The 18,692-nt window shown below is 44.9% G+C and overlaps 1 protein-coding gene across 1 annotated transcript in view; it reads right to left on the minus strand.

Moving 5' to 3' along the window:
• The window catches only part of SHISAL2A (shisa like 2A), a 92,163-nt gene extending 75,497 nt beyond the window's left edge, over positions 1–16,666 (minus strand). The window contains exons 1-2 of the mRNA XM_040407619.1: positions 16,485–16,666; positions 7,379–7,518 (exon numbers count right to left, since the gene is read on the minus strand). Coding sequence (XP_040263553.1) covers positions 7,379–7,518; positions 16,485–16,666 — 322 coding nt within the window. The remainder of the gene's footprint in view (positions 1–7,378; positions 7,519–16,484) is intronic.
• Positions 16,667–18,692: the final 2,026 nt, after the last annotated feature.

Here is an 18,692-nt window from a genome sequence, read left to right on the forward strand (position 1 = left end):
TGTGAAGCATATTAATGTCCACCTCCTGGGCAATTGCAGGAGCAGAATAAAACTTGATATTCAAACTGGATATAGTAAGAGTTGCACAACTAACCCAGAAATAATGGTAGGTGCTCTGATGGGTATGATACCTCCAATCACGTGTAAAAATTATATATTAAAAAAGATCGATCGGCACTCAATATCTGCTCCACGCTGATAGCCTTTTAATAATAAACAATAAAATAGTAAAAATGCAATTGCCAATTGTTCACACTAAAACAAAATTGTACACTCTAAAAGCAAGATACACAAAAATCACGTAGAGTTGACCTAGTTTATGCTTGTATAAAGACCAAAGTCCTGCATAAAACTATTCGAATGTCAGTGCAGATAATCTGTAAAAATCGCACCAAGATGGTATTGCTGTTCATCCGATTTTGTTGCGATTATTTGGCAATTATTGTTTGCGATTTTTACTCAATACATATTTATATCGATGCAACCTATTCCTGTATTGAGGATGGACTTGAATCCTATATTGGACTTAAATGATGGTTACTCGACAAAAGTCACATCCGATTATTTGCAATGTTATCACTGATGAAGGAGCAAGTCTAATAAAGCTCCGAAACGCGTCTGGTTACTATTGGAAAATACCTCATCATCTATAAGAAGATTGACTACAATATGCCGGCATAGATAATCTTTTCCATCAATCTTTGAAGCGATTATAACAACAAACCAACAAGAGCCTTCCACTCTATAGCAAATAGTGGAGAAAACAGAGGAAATTCGATGCGATGACGCTGTGATTGCAAAACCTTCAACCGAGCCATACACCTGCGGTAATCTCACGAGACATACTGGGATCTCAGAGGTAAGCGTACACCGGCTGCTTTACACGTGGGGCGCCACACAGCACGGATAAACACCCGGAGAAACCCATCTACTAGTGAGTACCGCACAGATCCTGAAAACACATGTTGGGATAATCCACGAAAAATCGTAGATATAATAATGTTCAATTAGTGCGATTATTAATAGGACGAACATTGCAAATAATCGGATGTGACTTTTGTCGAGTAACCATCATTTAAAGGGAACCTGTCACCCGAAAAACGCTTACTAAGCTGTTAATAGTACCTTATAGTGCTGCATAGTAGTTTCCTAATGCACTTTTTCTTCATTTAGCCGCATCTAGCCTCCTTGAGAAATCGATGTTTTATTCAGCCGCTGCCCCCTGCTTCAAGTCAGGTTTGAAGTCAAGGGGGCAGCGGCCTAGGCGTCTCGAATGCTGCTCTCCCCGCCTTTATTGACACGCCGGATCTCAGTGCTGGGACCGCGCTCCCAGCCCGCATGCGCAGTAAAGGGCTGCTGTAGCGCGATCCCGGCTCCGGCTCGTACACTCAGCCGGCTTCAGTTTCGCTACTGCGCATGCGCCAGCCTTACATACTAGCGCAGTTACAGAAGATGTCGGGCGCATGCGCAGTAGCGAAACTGAAGCCGGCTGAGTGTACGAGCCGGAGCCGGGATCGCGCTACAGCAGCCCTTTACTGCGCATGCGGGCTGGGAGCGCGGTCCCGGCACTGAGATCCGGTGTGTCAATAAAGGCGGCGGGAGGCGGGGAGAGCAGCATTGGAGACGCCTAGGCCTCTACCCCCTTGACTTCAAACCTGATTTGAAGCAGGGGGCAGCGGCTGAATAAAACATCGATTTCTCAAGGAGGCTAGATGCGGCTAAACAATGAAAAAGTGCATTAGGAGACTACTATGCAGCACTATAAGGTACTATTAACAGCTTAGTAAGCGTTTTTTTGGTGACAGGTTCCCTTTAAGTCCAATATAGGATTCAAGTCCATCCTCAATACAGGAATAGGTTGCATCGATATAAATATGTATTGAGTAAAAATCGCAAACAATAATTGCAAAATAATCGCAACAAAATCGGATGAACAGCAATACCATCTTGGTGCGATTTTTACAGATTATCTGCACTGACATTCGAATAGTTTTATGCAGGACTTTGGTCTTTATACAAGCATAAACTAGGTCAACTCTACGTATTATTGGGATTTTCTGTACAATTTTGTTTTAGTGTGAACAATTGGCAATTGCATTTTTACTATTTCATTGTTTATCATTAAAAGGCTATCAGCGTGGAGCAGACATTGAGTGCCGATCGATCTTTTTTAATTGATATTCAAACTACTTCTGAAAATAAAAGCTTCACAAAAGGTATGTTTGTTCTGATCTCCCCAGCCATTACCTACTGCAGTCAGCAGTTTAGTAAGGTCAGAACTTCTGACAGTTGCATTTTATGCTTTATTTCTATAACACCAGATGACCTTATTAATATATGTACATTTCAAAGCAGATTACCCTAGTAGAATGGATTCAAGAGACTTCCTCCAGAGACTTTTTGTATCGCAGTTGATTGATTTTCTGTGAGATTCCATATAAAAAACCAACAGGGGGAAAAATCTGTCCAGCTCTACAAGATGCTGGATGTATTGAGGAACATTTCCTTATACGCAGAACCCTATGGGGCCAGTACGGCAGCATGGGGAGGCCATACATTGCTGCACTAGAGAACCATTAACCCCTAGAATTCCATACAACATGAAAAACATAGCAAGATTGCATTCAAATGTAAAGTGAACTGTTTAACCAATATTCCTCCACAACTGGTGGTGTAGAGACCAAACACTTTGTAAAGCCAACCATATCCAGCGGAGCTGCTGTCAGTGGAGCTCTCATTATGCCAGTAGCTATTTTTCAGACTCCCCCATAATCATGATCAGATGAGGCAAGCATGCATGTTGCTTTGAACAGAAAGAGGGAGATCAACTGCTGCAGACCTCATGTTTGTCCTAAATTGATCTAATGAGCCTGGTCAACTTTAGTCTCCAAGATAGGAAAGTCATGACTTTATGTAACAGGACTTGTGGAGCAGCAAGTATCTGATATGGACGTACAATGGTTGTGACCAATGCACAAGTATCTGAATGCAGCATTGAGATGTTCAGACCATCACCAACCTACACTAATGACTCCAAGAATCATGGCCAGATGGGTTCAAGTACAATGTGTTGGAGATCTGTCTTTGGCAGGGTTAAAATTTATGAAGCCATAGTGTGCGAACTGATAATCTCCATGATATCATCTATAATACCTCCCCCCCCCCACCCCACACTGGTCTACCTACCGAAATACTGAAGAATTGTGGGTGGCCATCCCTTACTCCACTTTGTCTTCTACACCTTTCAAAAAAAAGGTTAATCTGGTCATTAAGAATCCTCTGTTGTAATTGTGATTGAAGGGGTTTTCCACTACTGTAACATTGATGCCCAGGACCCCTGACAATCAGCTCAGTGAGTAGGACAAGGTGCAGTACCAGACATAGCCACAACTAAACGTATGGCGCTGTAGTGGGAGTCAGACCCCCATCAATCAGATATTGATGGACTATCTTAAAGGGGTTGTCTCACTTCAGCAAGTGGCATTTATTATGCAGAGGAAGTTAATACAATCTACTTACTAATGCATTGTGATCGTCCATATTGCTTCCTTTGCTGGCTGGATTAATTTTCCCATCGCATTATACACTGCTCATTTTCATGGTTCCATCAGTGGTGGCCGTGCTTTCACACTATAGGAAAAAGCACTAGCCTATGTGCAGCCCACGGTCCCGGCCACCAGAGACAGGAATTTCTGTATATATACTACTTGTGTTTCTATTAGGATGTACCTGTTGATAAAGGCATGTTTGCCGTCCTGGTTGTAGGACATGATATACCGTATTCTGGAATAAACTGAATTTGCAAAGACACATCTGCAGGGATTCATTACTACATGCCGGCCACTAAGAGAGACTGGTGCTTTTTCCTATAATGGGCAAGCACGACCACCGCTGATGGATTGCAAGGTGGTCGTAACCATGGAAATGAGCAGTGTACACTCACCTTAAGAATTATTAGGAACACCATACTAATACGGTGTTGGACCCCCTTTTGCCTTCAGAACTGCCTTAATTCTACGTGGCATTGATTCCACAAGGTGCTGATAGCATTCTTTAGAAATGTTGGTCCATATTGATAGGATAGCATCTTGCAGTTGATGGAGATTTGAGGGATGCACATCCAGGGCACGAAGCTCCCGTTCCACCACATCCCAAAGATGCTCTATTGGGTTGAGATCTGGTGACTGTGGGGGCCATTTTAGTACAGTGAACTCATTGTCATGTTCAAGAAACCAATTTGAAATGATTCGAGCTTTGTGACATGGTGCATTATCCTGCTGGAAGTAGCCATCAGAGGATGGATACATGTTCTCATTCTGTTTACGCCAAATTCGGACTCTACCATTTGAATGTCTCAACAGAAATCGAGACTCATCAGACCAGGCAACATTTTTCCAGTCTTCAACAGTCCAATTTTGGTGAGCTCGTGCAAATTGTAGCCTCTTTTTCCTATTTGTAGTGGAGATGAGTGGTACCCGGTGGGGTCTTCTGCTGTTGTAGCCCATCCGCCTCAAGGTTGTGCGTGTTGTGGCTTCACAAATGCTTTGCTGCATACCTCGGTTGTAACGAATGGTTATTTCAGTCAACGTTGCTCTTCTATCAGCTTGAATCAGTCGCCCATTCTCCTCTGACCTCTAGCATCCACAAGGCATTTTCGCCCACAGGACTGCCGCATACTGGATGTTTTTCCCTTTTCACACCATTCTTTGTAAACCCTAGAAATGGTTGTGCGTGAAAATCCCAGTAACTGAGCAGATTGTGAAATACTCAGACTGGCCCGTCTGGCACCAACAACCATGCCACGCTCAAAATTGCTTAAATCACCTTTCTTTCCCATTCTGACATTCAGTTTGGAGTTCAGGAGATTGTCTTGACCAGGACCACCCCCCTAAATGCATTGAAGCAACTGCCATGTGATTGGTTGACTAGATAATTGCATTAATGAGAAATAGAACAGGTGTTCCTAATAATTCTTTAGGTGAGTGTATAATGTGATAGAAAAATGCTATTTGCTGTAGTGAGACAACCCCTTTAAGGATCCATATTACAGTTCCGGAAATGAGTCACAGGGGAATTAATCTCTAAAACATGAGTCACATTAGAGAATAGTTGGAACTGACAGATAGATAGTCAAGCAATTAGTGTATGAGAAATGTTGTCAAGTTCATTCATTTGCAGTATGTATCTGACATGGCTGTCATTATCGGCATAAATAGCCTGGCATTTACTCGGTCATGATTTTGGCGTGTGACAAGACGACACTGATCACTCATTTTCTCGATAACGCAGTTCTTGTAGTCGTAGCTTGGCTTTCCTTCACACAGGGCAAAGAGTTGCTTTAACAATGCATCTAGATGCCCTGGTCCTGGCATCCATTACCCCAGGGCACGTACTGTACCACTACAGCTACCCCTAGATCCATGGAATTGAGTTTCATGTTTTGCTGGGCCACATCGTGGTGCAATATATCATGCATTAAAGGGAAGGTCATACTGACATATTCTATCATGCTTTTACCATGAACATATTTTTGACATCTTTGTTATTGTTATACATTTTTACAAGGCTATTCATATTAACCAAATCATGAAACATTCACACTGAAAACTGGGACCCACACAGTAGGGCAGGGATCAGCAACCTTCGGCACTCCAGCTGCGGTGAAACTACAACTCCCAGCATGCACACCTATTGGCCTGTTCTTGTAACTCCCATAGAAGTAGAAGGAGGACTCTGGGAGTTGTAGTTTCAGAAGAGCTGGAGTGCCGGAGGTTGCTGATCCCTGCAGTAGGGTGAGTTGCCCTATTTTGCTGTTCACTTTTAAGCTTTGCTGTTTAGACTGGGACAGTTTGGCCAGAGTTGTATCGTTTCCATTAAAGAGTGGGTCATTTCGTGGGACAGATTATATACCCATCCCAGACTCTGATGGCATATCACTCTTATCTCCAGAATAGAGCCCCCTGAAGTGAAGGAGAACACACTGCGCAAATCTCCATTCATTGCTATGGGACTTCCAAAAACAGCCAAACGAGTGCGGTCAGCTGTTTTCATTTCCATAGTGGCTAATGGAGAGTGCACCACGCATGAACAGTCACCTCCCAATTCACTTCTATGGGACTGCCGGAATTAGTTGAACCAGCGCTCGGCTATTTTCGGAACTCCCATAACGTTGAATGGAGACCGTATTAGGGCTCATGCACACGAATACATTTTCTTTCAGTGTCCGTTCCGTTTTTTTTGCGGAACTTTCTCTGTGTGCATTCCGTTTCCCTATATCCTTTCCACCCAAAAAAATAGAACATGTCCTATTATTGTCCGCATTATGGACAAGGATAGAACTGTTCTATTAGGGGCCAGCTGTTCTATTCAGCTAAATGCGGAATGCGTATTATTTAGGGATCAATTTTTTAGGAACCTCAAACTACATACGGTCGTGTCTATGAGCCCTTAGTCTATAGACACTTTATTGCCCATTGACTCCCATTCATTGCTATCACAAAGCACACACACACACTCCTGTACCACCTATACAGGCAATACAGGAAGAAAGTGTGGGTTTTCAAAATGGCCACCCATGGGGGAGGTTTTTCTAATAATAAAAGTTTTATAATAAACAGTAACAATTTTTTTTTTTTAAATACCAAAATTTGCTACATTTGATTAATAAAAACACTTGATATATTTCTTTAAAAGGGACACTAAACCTAGTCTAGCTTGTCCCCATTTGACCTAGGCTACATGCACACGAACAGATTTTGTCTCCGTGTCCGTTCTGTTTTTGTTTTTTTTGCGGATAGGATGCGGACCCATTCATTTCAAGGGGTCCGCAAAAAAGGCGGACAGCACACCATGTGCTGTCCGCATCAGTATGTCCGTTCCGTAGCCCCCGCAAGAAAAATAGAACATGTCCTATCCTTGTCCGTTTTGCGGACAAGGATAGGCATTGTTACAATGGATCTGCAAAAAAAAAAAATAACGGGTGACATACGGACGCCATCCGCTTTTTTTTGCGGACCGCAAAACACATACGGTCGTGTGCATGTAGCCTTAAAGGGACACTTCCATCCGAAAAAGTTATTTTTTTTAACTCCATATTCATAGAAAACTTTTTTTTTATGATTTTTTTTAGAACTTTTGGCTGTTTTTCTTTTTGATTTCAGCAGTTCCATGTCATTGAAAGTGAAATACAAGATATTGTCCTTCTGTAGCAGTCGACACAAATGAAAAAAAACCTCCTATATAGATGGTGAATCCACTGTCGGTTCACTGCTGGTGGTGACGGATACAAAGCTGCACGGTCTAGAGTCTGATCTGCACCTACGTGTCCTCTCTACCATGAAGGACATAGGATAGATGGAAGTTACAGCTCTCAGCTCACCTGCTGTCTGTAGGCTCAGCCCAGTGTCCAGCTTGTTGTGCGGCTTGTTACTGATGAACAGGTAGCAGAGAACACAAACGGTGATGATAAATGCCAGCAGGACCACCGCTGCTATGGATAAGCCCACCAGTGCCCCCACGCTGCAGAAAGAAGAGCACATGCTGAAGGTCTATCAGACTATACAATGAGACAATGATGTCCAGTAACACGTTTTTATTCAGCTGAAAGAGACCAGAACAGTGCGATTTCATTATCATTAAACACACTGCTTGCTGACAGTTTCTATTTGGGTAACAGAATTGTTTTGCTTGAACAGGACCAAAACAGGACACAAAATCCATCTACAGTAACTATGCTCCATACTGGACTGAAGTAGGAACATCGCGGTAAGGGCTCAGGCACACAAACTTATTTTTAGTCCATATCTGTTCCGTTTTGTGCATTCTGTAAACGTATGTCCGCAAGTCCGTTTTGCAAAAAAAACAACATGTCCTATTCTTGTCCGTTTTGCGGACAAGGACAGGCATTATTTACAATGGATCCGCAATAAAAAAAATAACAGATGTAACGGACGACACACGGATGTCATCTGTTTTGCAGACGGCAAAATACATACGATCATGTGCATGAGCCCTAATGCAGGTACAAATAAAAAAAATACTGCCATATAGGAGAATTTGTTCATCGTGTACCTCAGTGCACCACAGGTACCAGCATACCATAGGGTGCACAGAGAGGATGTGTAGAGGGGAGCGATCAACCACTCAACCCTATCTCCTGTCCTGGCAGGTTTGTTATAGAAACGTCTCCAATTTTTCCAGATAGCTGTAATTCTGGATGTTTTCACATGAGTTGGAACAGTTGCCAACATTTTTGCAACAAATGTGTCACATAGGTTACCCCTATTCATTTCCTGCAGGGTACTTTCACACTCGCGTTGTTTGATTCCGACAGGCAGTTCCGTTGCCTGAACTGACTGCCTGATCAGGCAAACTGTATGCAAACGCATGTCATTTTTTCTGACTGATCAGGCATTTTTCTGACTGATCAGGATCCTGATCAGTCAGAAAAATGCATTGCAATACCGGATCCGTTTTTCCGGTGTCATCAGGCAAAACTGATCCGGTATTTATTTTTTTCTCATTTTTAAAGGTCTGCGCATGCGCAGACCGGAAGGACGGATCCGGCACTAATACATTTCTATGGGAAAAAATGCCGGTTCCGGCATTCAGGCAAGTCTTCAGTTTTTTTCACCGGACATAAAACCGTAGCATGCTGCGGTTTTCTCTTTTGCCTGATCAGTCAAAATGACTGAACTGAAGACCTCCTGATGCATCTTGAACGGATTGCTCTCCATTCAGAATGCATGGGGACATACCTGATCAGTTCTTTTCCGGTATAGAGCCCCTGTGACGGAACTCTATGCCGGAAAAGAAAAACGCAGGTGTGAAAGTACCCTAAGTGACCCTGTGCTACACTGCTTGCTGATTGTTTACACTTTGAAAGACTTTTCCACTTTTAGTCCACTGCTCAAACCAGACTACGGGTTATTTCACACTAGCGGCAGGGGAGTCCGGCAGGCACACGTCAATGGGGACGGAGCGGCAGTCCAGGGGCACACGTGAACTAGCAGCAGGACGGATCCGACAGGCTGTTCACCCGCTGGAACAGCCTGCCGCTAGTGAGAAAGTACCCTTAGGCTACTTTCACACTTGCTTTGTTAATTCTGGTATTGAGATCTAGCGGAGGAGAACACATGCAGTACTTTTAGTCCGGCGGCCTTTCACCCTGCACTGCCGTGCAGCGCTGGAGCTCCTCCCCCGTCCCCATTATAGTCAATAAGGACAGAGCGGCGGTCCGGCGGCACGGCGAAATAGGGTTAACAGCCTGTGGGATCCGTCCTGCCGCTAGTGTGAAAGTAGCCTCATTCCTTTTGGCAATGCACGAATAAACAAGAGCCGGGTTACCATTCTTCTTGTCAATAGGATGTGACCCTACACTGCCCGACACACTCAGCGCTGACTGGTCAGTTTCAGAATGTGTAAGGGTATGTCCTGATGGAGTGGCCGTCCATATGCAACCAAGTCACACCCAGTGGCCTTCCCCCACCCGCCATGACCCTTTAACAAAATAAATACACATAGTTGTTCAATTAGTCATATTATTCAGGAGCCAATAACAAAGGAATGGAACAAAGCAGAGTTTTAAGGCCCCTTTCACACAAGCGATATGCATTGTGTCCGGATGTGTTCCGGGAAAAACTGATGGTTTTGTACACAAGTTCAATCAGTTTTTTCTGCAATTGCGCTCAGTATTTAAGTTTTTTCCGGACAGATTGTATCCAGATTGCGGGTGTATATCACGTGCGTAAAAAAAATAAAGAATAACAATCTACTCCATTTAAAGGGGTTATCCAAAGTGTAAAACATGCCCCCCAATGCCTGGGTCCCTCAAATGCATTATACTTGCCATGACGGGGACGAGCCTCCCTAGCATCGCGGCGGCCGTGCGGGGATCAGGAGCAATGCGGGTGCTGGGGAGCGGGGTAAGTATAATGTACACGAGGGGCCTGGGAATTGGGGGCAGGGGTGCACCACCAATGAGGCCAGGTGAGGCGATTGCCTTAGGTAGGGGCAAGAGGGGGGCAGCAGAAGGGCCATGGGCAATAGGCGCTTTCATTGTGGCGAAGGGGTTAGGTTAAGAAATTGGCAATGTGGGGCGTCATTTCAGTTTTCGCCTCAGGCAGCAGAAAGGCTAGGTGCACCCCTGATTGGGGGGCATGTTTTACACTTTGGATAACCCCTTTACAGTCTATGAAACTGACAAAATGCTGTGCCCCTTCTGTCCCCCCACCAGTACCTGGACTTGGCTATCTTTGTCTGTGCCACATGTTTGACGCCACTCTATTAGGCTAGGGCTACACGGTGACATGAGTCGTGCGACAATAAGATTACACCGCGCGTCGCTCACTTGCGGCGGCACCGAAGTGCAATTACAAGTGCTCATCCCATCCAAGTAAATGAAATGAGCGTTCTACCGTGCCACTGAGACTTCCGAGACACGCATTGTAATCTTGAAGAGAATGTAGTTCTCGCATAAGCGCCGCCTCCTCCTCCTCTTCAAAGAGCTGATCGGCAGGGATGCCGGGAGTCGTACTCCCACCTATCCCGAGGATAGGTCATCAATTTGTCCTGGCTGCACAGCCCCTTTAACATTGTCTTCTGGAGCAACGTTCCTCAACTCCAGTCTTCAGGGCCAACCTTTCGGTTATGTTTTCAGGATTTCCTTAGTGTTGAGCAAGTAAAATAATTAATGTCAGTGTGTCAGGATTTACCACAAGTATTAATTCTGTGAGATATTCTCGAATCATGACCAACATGTTGGCCCTGAGGACTGGAGTTGAAGAACACTGTTTTGGAGGATCAATACTAAGATAAAATTTAACAAGAACTAAACAATCCCCCGTATCTGACATCAATCAATACACATTTTTACCAGTCTCAGTCTCTGTTGGAAACCAGTTTGTCAGACAAGATATTGACAAAACATTGTACCCTGCACCTAATGGAAGTAGCAGCTGCAATTGCAAAAGATGGAAAGTGTTATGGAAGGTGTACAGCAAACAAGAAGACACAAAAGGAAGATCCGACTGACTGGATCCAAAACTAAGGAACAAAAGGGGGAGCCCTGCAACAGACCTGACTCTCTCCCTAACTGCTCAGCCTATGCAAAATTCTGAATGGTAGAAGATCGCATATCCTCGTACCTCGACTGTATAACCCCTGAACACCCTATAATAGTGAGGGGACACGACCACCGGCTCCCTACACTTGATACGGAGGGAGTCAGGGTCACCTGAGATCCAGCAAACAGGAAAATACAAATGAATGAACAAAACTTATCTGTAGAAGACTCAGTAGTAGCATCCAGCATGCATACACTCCAGGAAGTTGTATAAACCGCAAAGTGATGCAGTATGGGAAGGGATTTAAAGGGATGCAATCAGTGCAACTACATGACAGCTGAGAGAGGCTAACGAGATGAGAAAATTAAAGCAAAACAAAAGGAACCTCAAGGAGGAGGTTCTGAAGGACGTCTGTCAGAGCTTCTCAGATGTCTGGTGGTAACAGAAAGAAAGCCAAAAAACATGATAAATAGGGATGAGCGAATCAACATCCGAAGTTAATTCGCATAAAACTTTGTTCTAATACTGTACGGAGTAGGAGCATTAGAGAGTATTAGATAGTATTGTAAAAAACCATTTCCCGAACTCAGGTTTGGTTCCAAGGAGTTGAGAAGAAACGGTTAAAAAAAGCAGCAAACTACCTAACAATCTTCATTGTTTCCCAACATTTGACACATGTAATGTTCACCAGGAGGTTCCATGGAAATATGAACCTATTATATCATATGGATGCCAGTCATTTTCAAGGCTCTTAAACTCTGTGTGCTAAGTGGATGCCTATGACCTTCAACTTCATTGTATGTTCCTGAATAGTTAGAAATGTGTGTTCAGGTAGGTTAGCATTAGAGAAACAATAATCCAACTGCAGTTTCTGTAAAAGACTTTCTACTTACAAAGAACACGTCAACTATTTAATATGACCCAAACTGCCACCATGAAACCAAAGAAGCTGAAGATAACTCCACTTGTAGGTCCTTCGAGACTTGGGACATGCACTATTGCTTTCTCAGAGGTCACTCCTTTCTGTAGGACCGTTGCGTGCTGTGTTCCTATAATGTAGAACCGTAGCTGCAAAGTCCTGCTGACACCATCTTTCTGCTTTTTGTTTTCTTTTACAGGCAGATGGATCTGATGCCCCACCCGATATACGTGAAAGAGCCCTCACTTGCCAAAGCTGTCCAACTAACACCACCAAGTTTTTCCTCCTGATCAACTTCCAAGCCTTACAGCTCTCGCCTTTACCATCTATTCTTGAAGAGGTTTCTCCAAGCTCAAAACTTCCAAAGTTGTGTTGGTAGTTGTGTTTACTATGACACTTGACTTTAAGCTCTGGGGGCTTCCCATTTCTCTTGATCATCTTTGAGATGTTTCTACACCTTGATTGGAGTCAACCTGGGGTAAATTCAGTTGATTGGACATGATTTTGAAATACACAGCTCTGTCTAGATAAGGTCTCACAGCTGACAATGCACATCAAAGCAAAATACCAAGCCACGATGAGGAAAGAACTGCCTGTAGAGCTCAGGGACAGGGTTGTGTGGAGGCACAGGTCCTGAAGAAAGAAGAAAGAAGAGGAGATCTGCTACACCACCAAGTGGATGGGGTGAGCTAAATTTGTTTATTATTTTTAACTCCTCAATGGACATTTTACTAAGCATTCTGTATTAAGAATGCTATTATCTTCCCTTATAACCACGTTATAAGGGAAAATAATAAAGATCGGGTCTCCATCACAATTGTCTCCTTAGCAACCATGCGTGAAAATCGCACCGCATCCGCACTTGCTTGCGGGTGCTTGCGATTTTCACGCAGCCCCATTCACTTCTATGGGGCCTGCGTTGCGTGAAAAACGCAGAATATAGAGCATGCAGCGATTTTCACGCAACGCACAAGTGATGCGTGAAAATCACCGCTCATGTGCACAGCCCCATTGAAGTGAATGGGCCCAGATTCAGTGCGGGTGCAATGCGTTCACCTCACGTATTGCACCCGCGCAGAAATCTCGCCCATGTGAAAGAGGCCTTATAGTCCAGAGCTGCATTCATTATGCTACAGACTTCCAAAATCTCTCAGCATTGCTTGCTAGCTCAATGTCTGTACAAAGCTTGCGGTCCTTTACTCCTGGCATTGTACAGTAGTCTAATGTGGGAAAACCAAACTGTCCGCCCTGCCCTGCATAAAAAGAATATTTCACTGATCATTTTTAATAGCAACCACAGAATTATAAGTGCAGCTCTGGGTCCACGGGCTGTAACTCGACTAGATAAGTAAAGTTTTGAATGGTTCATATTAATATATAAACTTTAAAATTATATTCATTGCTGAATATACAGCTTAAAGGGGTTGTCCACGTTCAGAGCTGAACCCGGACAGATCCCTTTTTCAACCAGACAACCCCTTTGAGATGAGCATCGGAGCATTTCATGTTCTCAGCGCAGGGCAAGTGCTTTTTGGTTTATTTTTTTACACTGCTCGGCGAAGGCTTCCACCTAGCAGTGTTCCTGGTGACATCACTGGCATTAATGGGCGGGCTTTAGCGGTGACCTAGCCTGTTTTACAGGCTAGGGCAGCGCTAAAGCCCGCCTATTTGTGCCAGTGATGTCACCAGGAACACTGCTAGGTGGAAGCCTCCGCCTAGCAGAGACCCAATACGTCACCAGATCTAGTGCCATTCAGCATAGGGCAAGGGAGAGCATCGGAGCATGAAATGCACCGATGCTCATATCAGAGGGGCTGTCTGGGTGAAGAAGAGGATATGTCGGGGTCCAGCTCAGAACCCAGACAACCCCTTTAATGGGGTTATTCATCCCTGGGGGCCTTTTGGGCAGACCCTACAGTGTGGCTGGACCAGCTGTGGTAATCATACTTTCCTGACTCCAGCCTCTGGGTTCCATCTCCATTGCTTTCCCTTTAGGCCCGCAGGTCTCGAGTCTCCATCAACACCCAGTCTGACGTGGGTCAAACGTAGCTGCTGCAGCCAATAACTGGCCGCAGCAGTGACATGTCACCCATGTGTCATGTCACTGGGTCACAGTTTTTGGCTGCAATAGTCATAATTGTTAATATGGATAGACCTAATCCCCTTGGCACCCGAGGGGGAAGCGATGGGGCCGAGACCTAGCAGCGCGGATCAGGTAAGCATGATTACCACCGCAGATCCGGCCACGTTGAGGAGGTCTGTAGTAGGTCCCCGGGGGTGAACAACTTCTTCCTTTAAGAGCTTGTCCCCATTGCTGAAGCAAACATATCAACCCACATTAACTGATGTGATCGCATCTAGAACTTGTCGCAACTTCACATGAAGTTTTAGACCTATTTACGAAGCAAATGAGGCAAACACAGGCGGCAGCATAAACTTAGGGGTCAACGTATCAACATGCAACTTTTCCCTCTCATTTTCTTGGAGTGTCTGTCATGGCTTTTGCCTCTTGTTTTGCAAAAAAATGTTCAAAATGTCACTCGCCTTTTGTTACATTTGTTTCACGGAATATCTACGAATTCTTCAGGCTAAAGTCTATTTATCAGAAAGGCTGCATCAGGGGACCGGAGTACACTTGCGACTTTTTGCAATGATAAATCTGACAAAAAATGGAGCTCTGCCCACTCGACCGACCCTTAGTCAATGTAAAAAGCTGGGCAAAGCAGCCTAAAAATGGTGCGAACACTTCATAAATTTGTCACAAACTGCCTACTCGACCGATGGAACAGCCACAAATCACTTTTCTGGCACAGCGCATTCGATACATCACCCCCTTGGACTACAAAGCTCAAAAAATGTGTCATATTGTCTCACGCTGGATTCAGACAATACTGCGCCAGCTTTTTTGTATAAATGAGGCCAGAAGTCCGGTGCATTTAGTAAATATCTTCCACGGAGTCTTCATCAGTGACAGTATGGGCTAATGGGAAAGGGGAGTGAGACACTTAAAGGGGTTGTTCACATTCTGGGGTCTATTTGGCAGAGCACTTTTGCGGCCAGACCTGCGGAAGCAAGCAGGGGGCAACATCCGTGCGGATACTGCAGACGGATTCAGACCCGTTCAACTTGAATGGGTCCGTGGTATGTCCGCACCGCAAATAAGTAGCGCATGCTCTACTTTTTGTGGTGCTGAGGCACGGACAGAAACATCGCGGAAGCACTCCGTAGTGCTTCAGTGGGGTTCTGTGCTTCCACTCCGTCCCGGACCTTCTGGATTGCGGACCCATTCGAGTGAATGGGTCTGCATCCGTGATGCGGGGTGCACGCGGCCAGTACCCTCCGCTGTTTATGGCCGCAATACGAGCAAGGGGCGCGTGCATGAGGCCTTACACATGACTGTATGTATTTTGCAGTCTGCAAAACACGGAGTAGCAAAAAAACTGACGACAACCGTTGGACGTCCGTGTTGCATCCGTTTTTTTTTTTTTTTTTTGCGACTCCATTGTAACAATGCTTGTCCTTGTCCGCAAAACAGACAAGAACAGGACATGTTCTATTTTTTTGGTGGAATGGACTTGAGGACATACGGAAATGGAATGCACACAGATTTGTTTCCGTTTTTTTGTGGACCCATTGAAGTTAATGGTTCCGCATACAGGCTGCAAAAAAAAAACTGAACAGACACTGAAAGAAAATACGGTCGTGTGCATGAGCCCTTAGGGCTCATGCTGCACACACACTTATTTTTCTTCCGGTTCCGTACCGTGCGTTTACAGATCTGAACGCGGAACCATTCATTTCAATCGGGCTTGGAAAAAAACTGAAAACGCCTCTGTGCGCATTCCATATCCGTATGTCCGCTCGTCCGTTCCACTTTGCAGACAAGGACAGGCATTGTTACACTGGATCGCAAAAAAAAACAAAAAACGGATGCAACACAGATGTCGGATGCGCAACATCCATACGGTCGGTCGTGTGTATGATCCCTTAAGATGTGACAACATTCTTAGTCTATCCATGCACCACATTTATTTTCCAGCCCTGTGGTAACTTTGGCGCACCTTCTGCCTGCCCAAGTTTTTCAGGATTAGTGAATGTGTCCCATTATGTTCTCTCCGAGCTTCTTTACTGTATGAAACCTATGGCTGTATGTTATAGTGACATTCTAACTATCCAGGGAGTCACTCTGCATAGCACTGCAAGATATTCCTGGCACTACGCCGCCGGCATGGCGCACTGTTCTACAACTAGCCTGACGTTCGATGTAACACATGTGGCAGGGCTCATCCTACTATTATTCATAAGACTGCAGGCAACCCTACCGCTATATAGTAAGCCCATGAGTTACCATGCATCAATGACAAATTCAGCTCTGCTACATCTGTAAAAAAAAACGCAAAGAAAACACATTAAGTAACATTTGACTCAAAAGTTCTTTGACCATCAAAGGAAGTTCTTTCATCTCAAACCGATACTTACAGCGCTAAAGACAGCAGACTTACCTCAGCCACCACATGTAACTGTGCTCATAGGGGAAGAAACTGTTCGGGTCATCGCAGCAGTATTTGAAGTCCTTAAAGCCGCAGCAATATATGGCTCCAAGGTCACTGTCTCCCCTTGGACAGCTAAAAGCCCCAACCAGCACCTTCTCAACCGTGGTGTAACTGGAGCACTCTGCACTCATAGTCCTCCTGGGCGCTTCACCGGGCAAGTGACATGAAAAGACACTAAGAGTTCCAGGGGAGAGATGAGAAATTCTGTTACCACCATCCCATGGACAAAAAGATGAATGCTTTAGTCCAGAGAAGAAGCACGGTCCTCACAGCTGCATCTTCAGCATCTCTGCTCTCCTCAGGACCACAAGTGATGCTCCCTACAGGGAAGCTGCCTTGATAACTGGTTGCTGCTGGCACAAGATGCATCTATGTCTCCCTCTGGTGGTGATGGGAAGCATAACACTCTCCATGTGCATGCTGAAATTATCTTTATATTGGATTAGCAATCTAAAAATGCTGGGTCGTATGTTTTTTTTTTTTTTGCGGGACAAGTTGTACTTTCTAATGGCACCATTTAATATTGCATACAAATGTAGTGGGAAGATGGGAAAAAAAATACAAACAGAGACAGAGGGGAGATTTCTTCAGAGAGATCCAGGCTATGGCAGACAACGAACTGCTCCCTTGATCTCCCACCCTTGAGGAAAGCCATCTTAGATGCCGTGGTCACAATTGACCATGGCATCTCAGGAGTTAAATGTCTGCAATCGGCATTATCGCCAATCGCAGACATTAGCCCCAGGTGTCTGTTGTTTAAAACAGCTATGATTCAGTAGAGAGTTGAAAGTGCAGGGGTGGACACAAGCAGGTGTCTGATTAAAATATAAAACAATTAATATGCCAGACATACTGTCTGGGGGCCCTTCTTGAATGTAGTGCAATAGTAGAAATGCCCAGGCTGCACTGCTAAGCTTAGAGTGGGGCTTAGTGGGCTGTTGGTACGAAGCTTATCAGTACAACGGGTGAGGGGGCCCATATATAACTTTGTTTAGGGGCCCCAAAATGCCAAATCCACCCCTGCACCTAAGCAACCTGGTGTCATGCAAAACAATCAACAGTGTCCAGTGACATTTTATGACGAATCCAGGTGCAAATTCCATGGGGGATGGGGTTCCAAATGTGTTAGCTTTTTGCCAGCTTTCTACATGGGTTCCCTTCCCCAGATCCATATTGTAACATGAAAATATTCTGTCTATTTTCAACCACCACTAGGGGGAGCACACTGTATTGAGATTTGTACAGCTCTTTTTCATCTGCTGTGTGCTCCCTCTAGTGGTGGTAGAAAGAACTGTAGCCCTTTACTGGATGTTTTCTGAACTGCTTGGAGAAGGTATTTTCAGGTGCCACAAACAGCTCCCATAATGCCCCTGACTCCATATGTAGTAACCCAGAGAGGGCACTACCATTCCTACACCTAGATACTGTCTCTAATGGCTAGCAAATAATGTCACCTGTGTATTTAATTCCAGGTAATGTATGTATTGTATTTCATGCACTGTGCCTGGTTGTCCAGCAGGTGGGTGTATCTGGCAGAGAGATCTTTGGGTAGAATGGAACTGACCATTCCATTCTCAGTCCACTTTTGGGCAGAAGTGGGCTAGTCCTGCTTCCATCAGGGGAGGGGTTGACGGAAGGTAGAGGCAGTTTTGGAGTCCAAAGGGACCAGACATGGGGCAGTGAGGGGAACGCCCCAGGGGAAGCAGCTCGTAGAGCACCATACTCCTTGCAATGCATAGACTGAGTATTACGAGGGGTTCAATGGCCAAAGGCATCCCACTCAAAAGTACCAGAACTGCTAGAAATTCCAGTAACTAGACTGAAGCCAGAGATTAGTACAGCAGAGAAAGAGAAAGCAAGGTATTCAAGTTTCCCTGCCAGTTTACCCTTAGCCTGCTGGAGCCAAGAGAAAGATCAAGTATTGTTTGGATGACTCAAGGTTAACGCAAGTTTATTCAAATAAAAACCGTTAAACTTCACCAAGTCTGGACTCAACTGACTCCAACTCCTTGAATGCCACGGAGCCTAACCCCGGGGGAGCAACAGTATCCAGGTAGGAGCATCGTGACCCAAAACTGTCAGACCGTATCACCACTTGGCATTCCTAAACACTGGGACCCGATCGGCCCTGGGGGGGCGGCACGTTGCACATACCTG

The sequence above is a fragment of the Bufo bufo genome, chromosome 9 (genome assembly GCF_905171765.1).
Source record: "Bufo bufo chromosome 9, aBufBuf1.1, whole genome shotgun sequence".
NCBI classification, from domain to species: domain Eukaryota; kingdom Metazoa; phylum Chordata; class Amphibia; order Anura; family Bufonidae; genus Bufo; species Bufo bufo.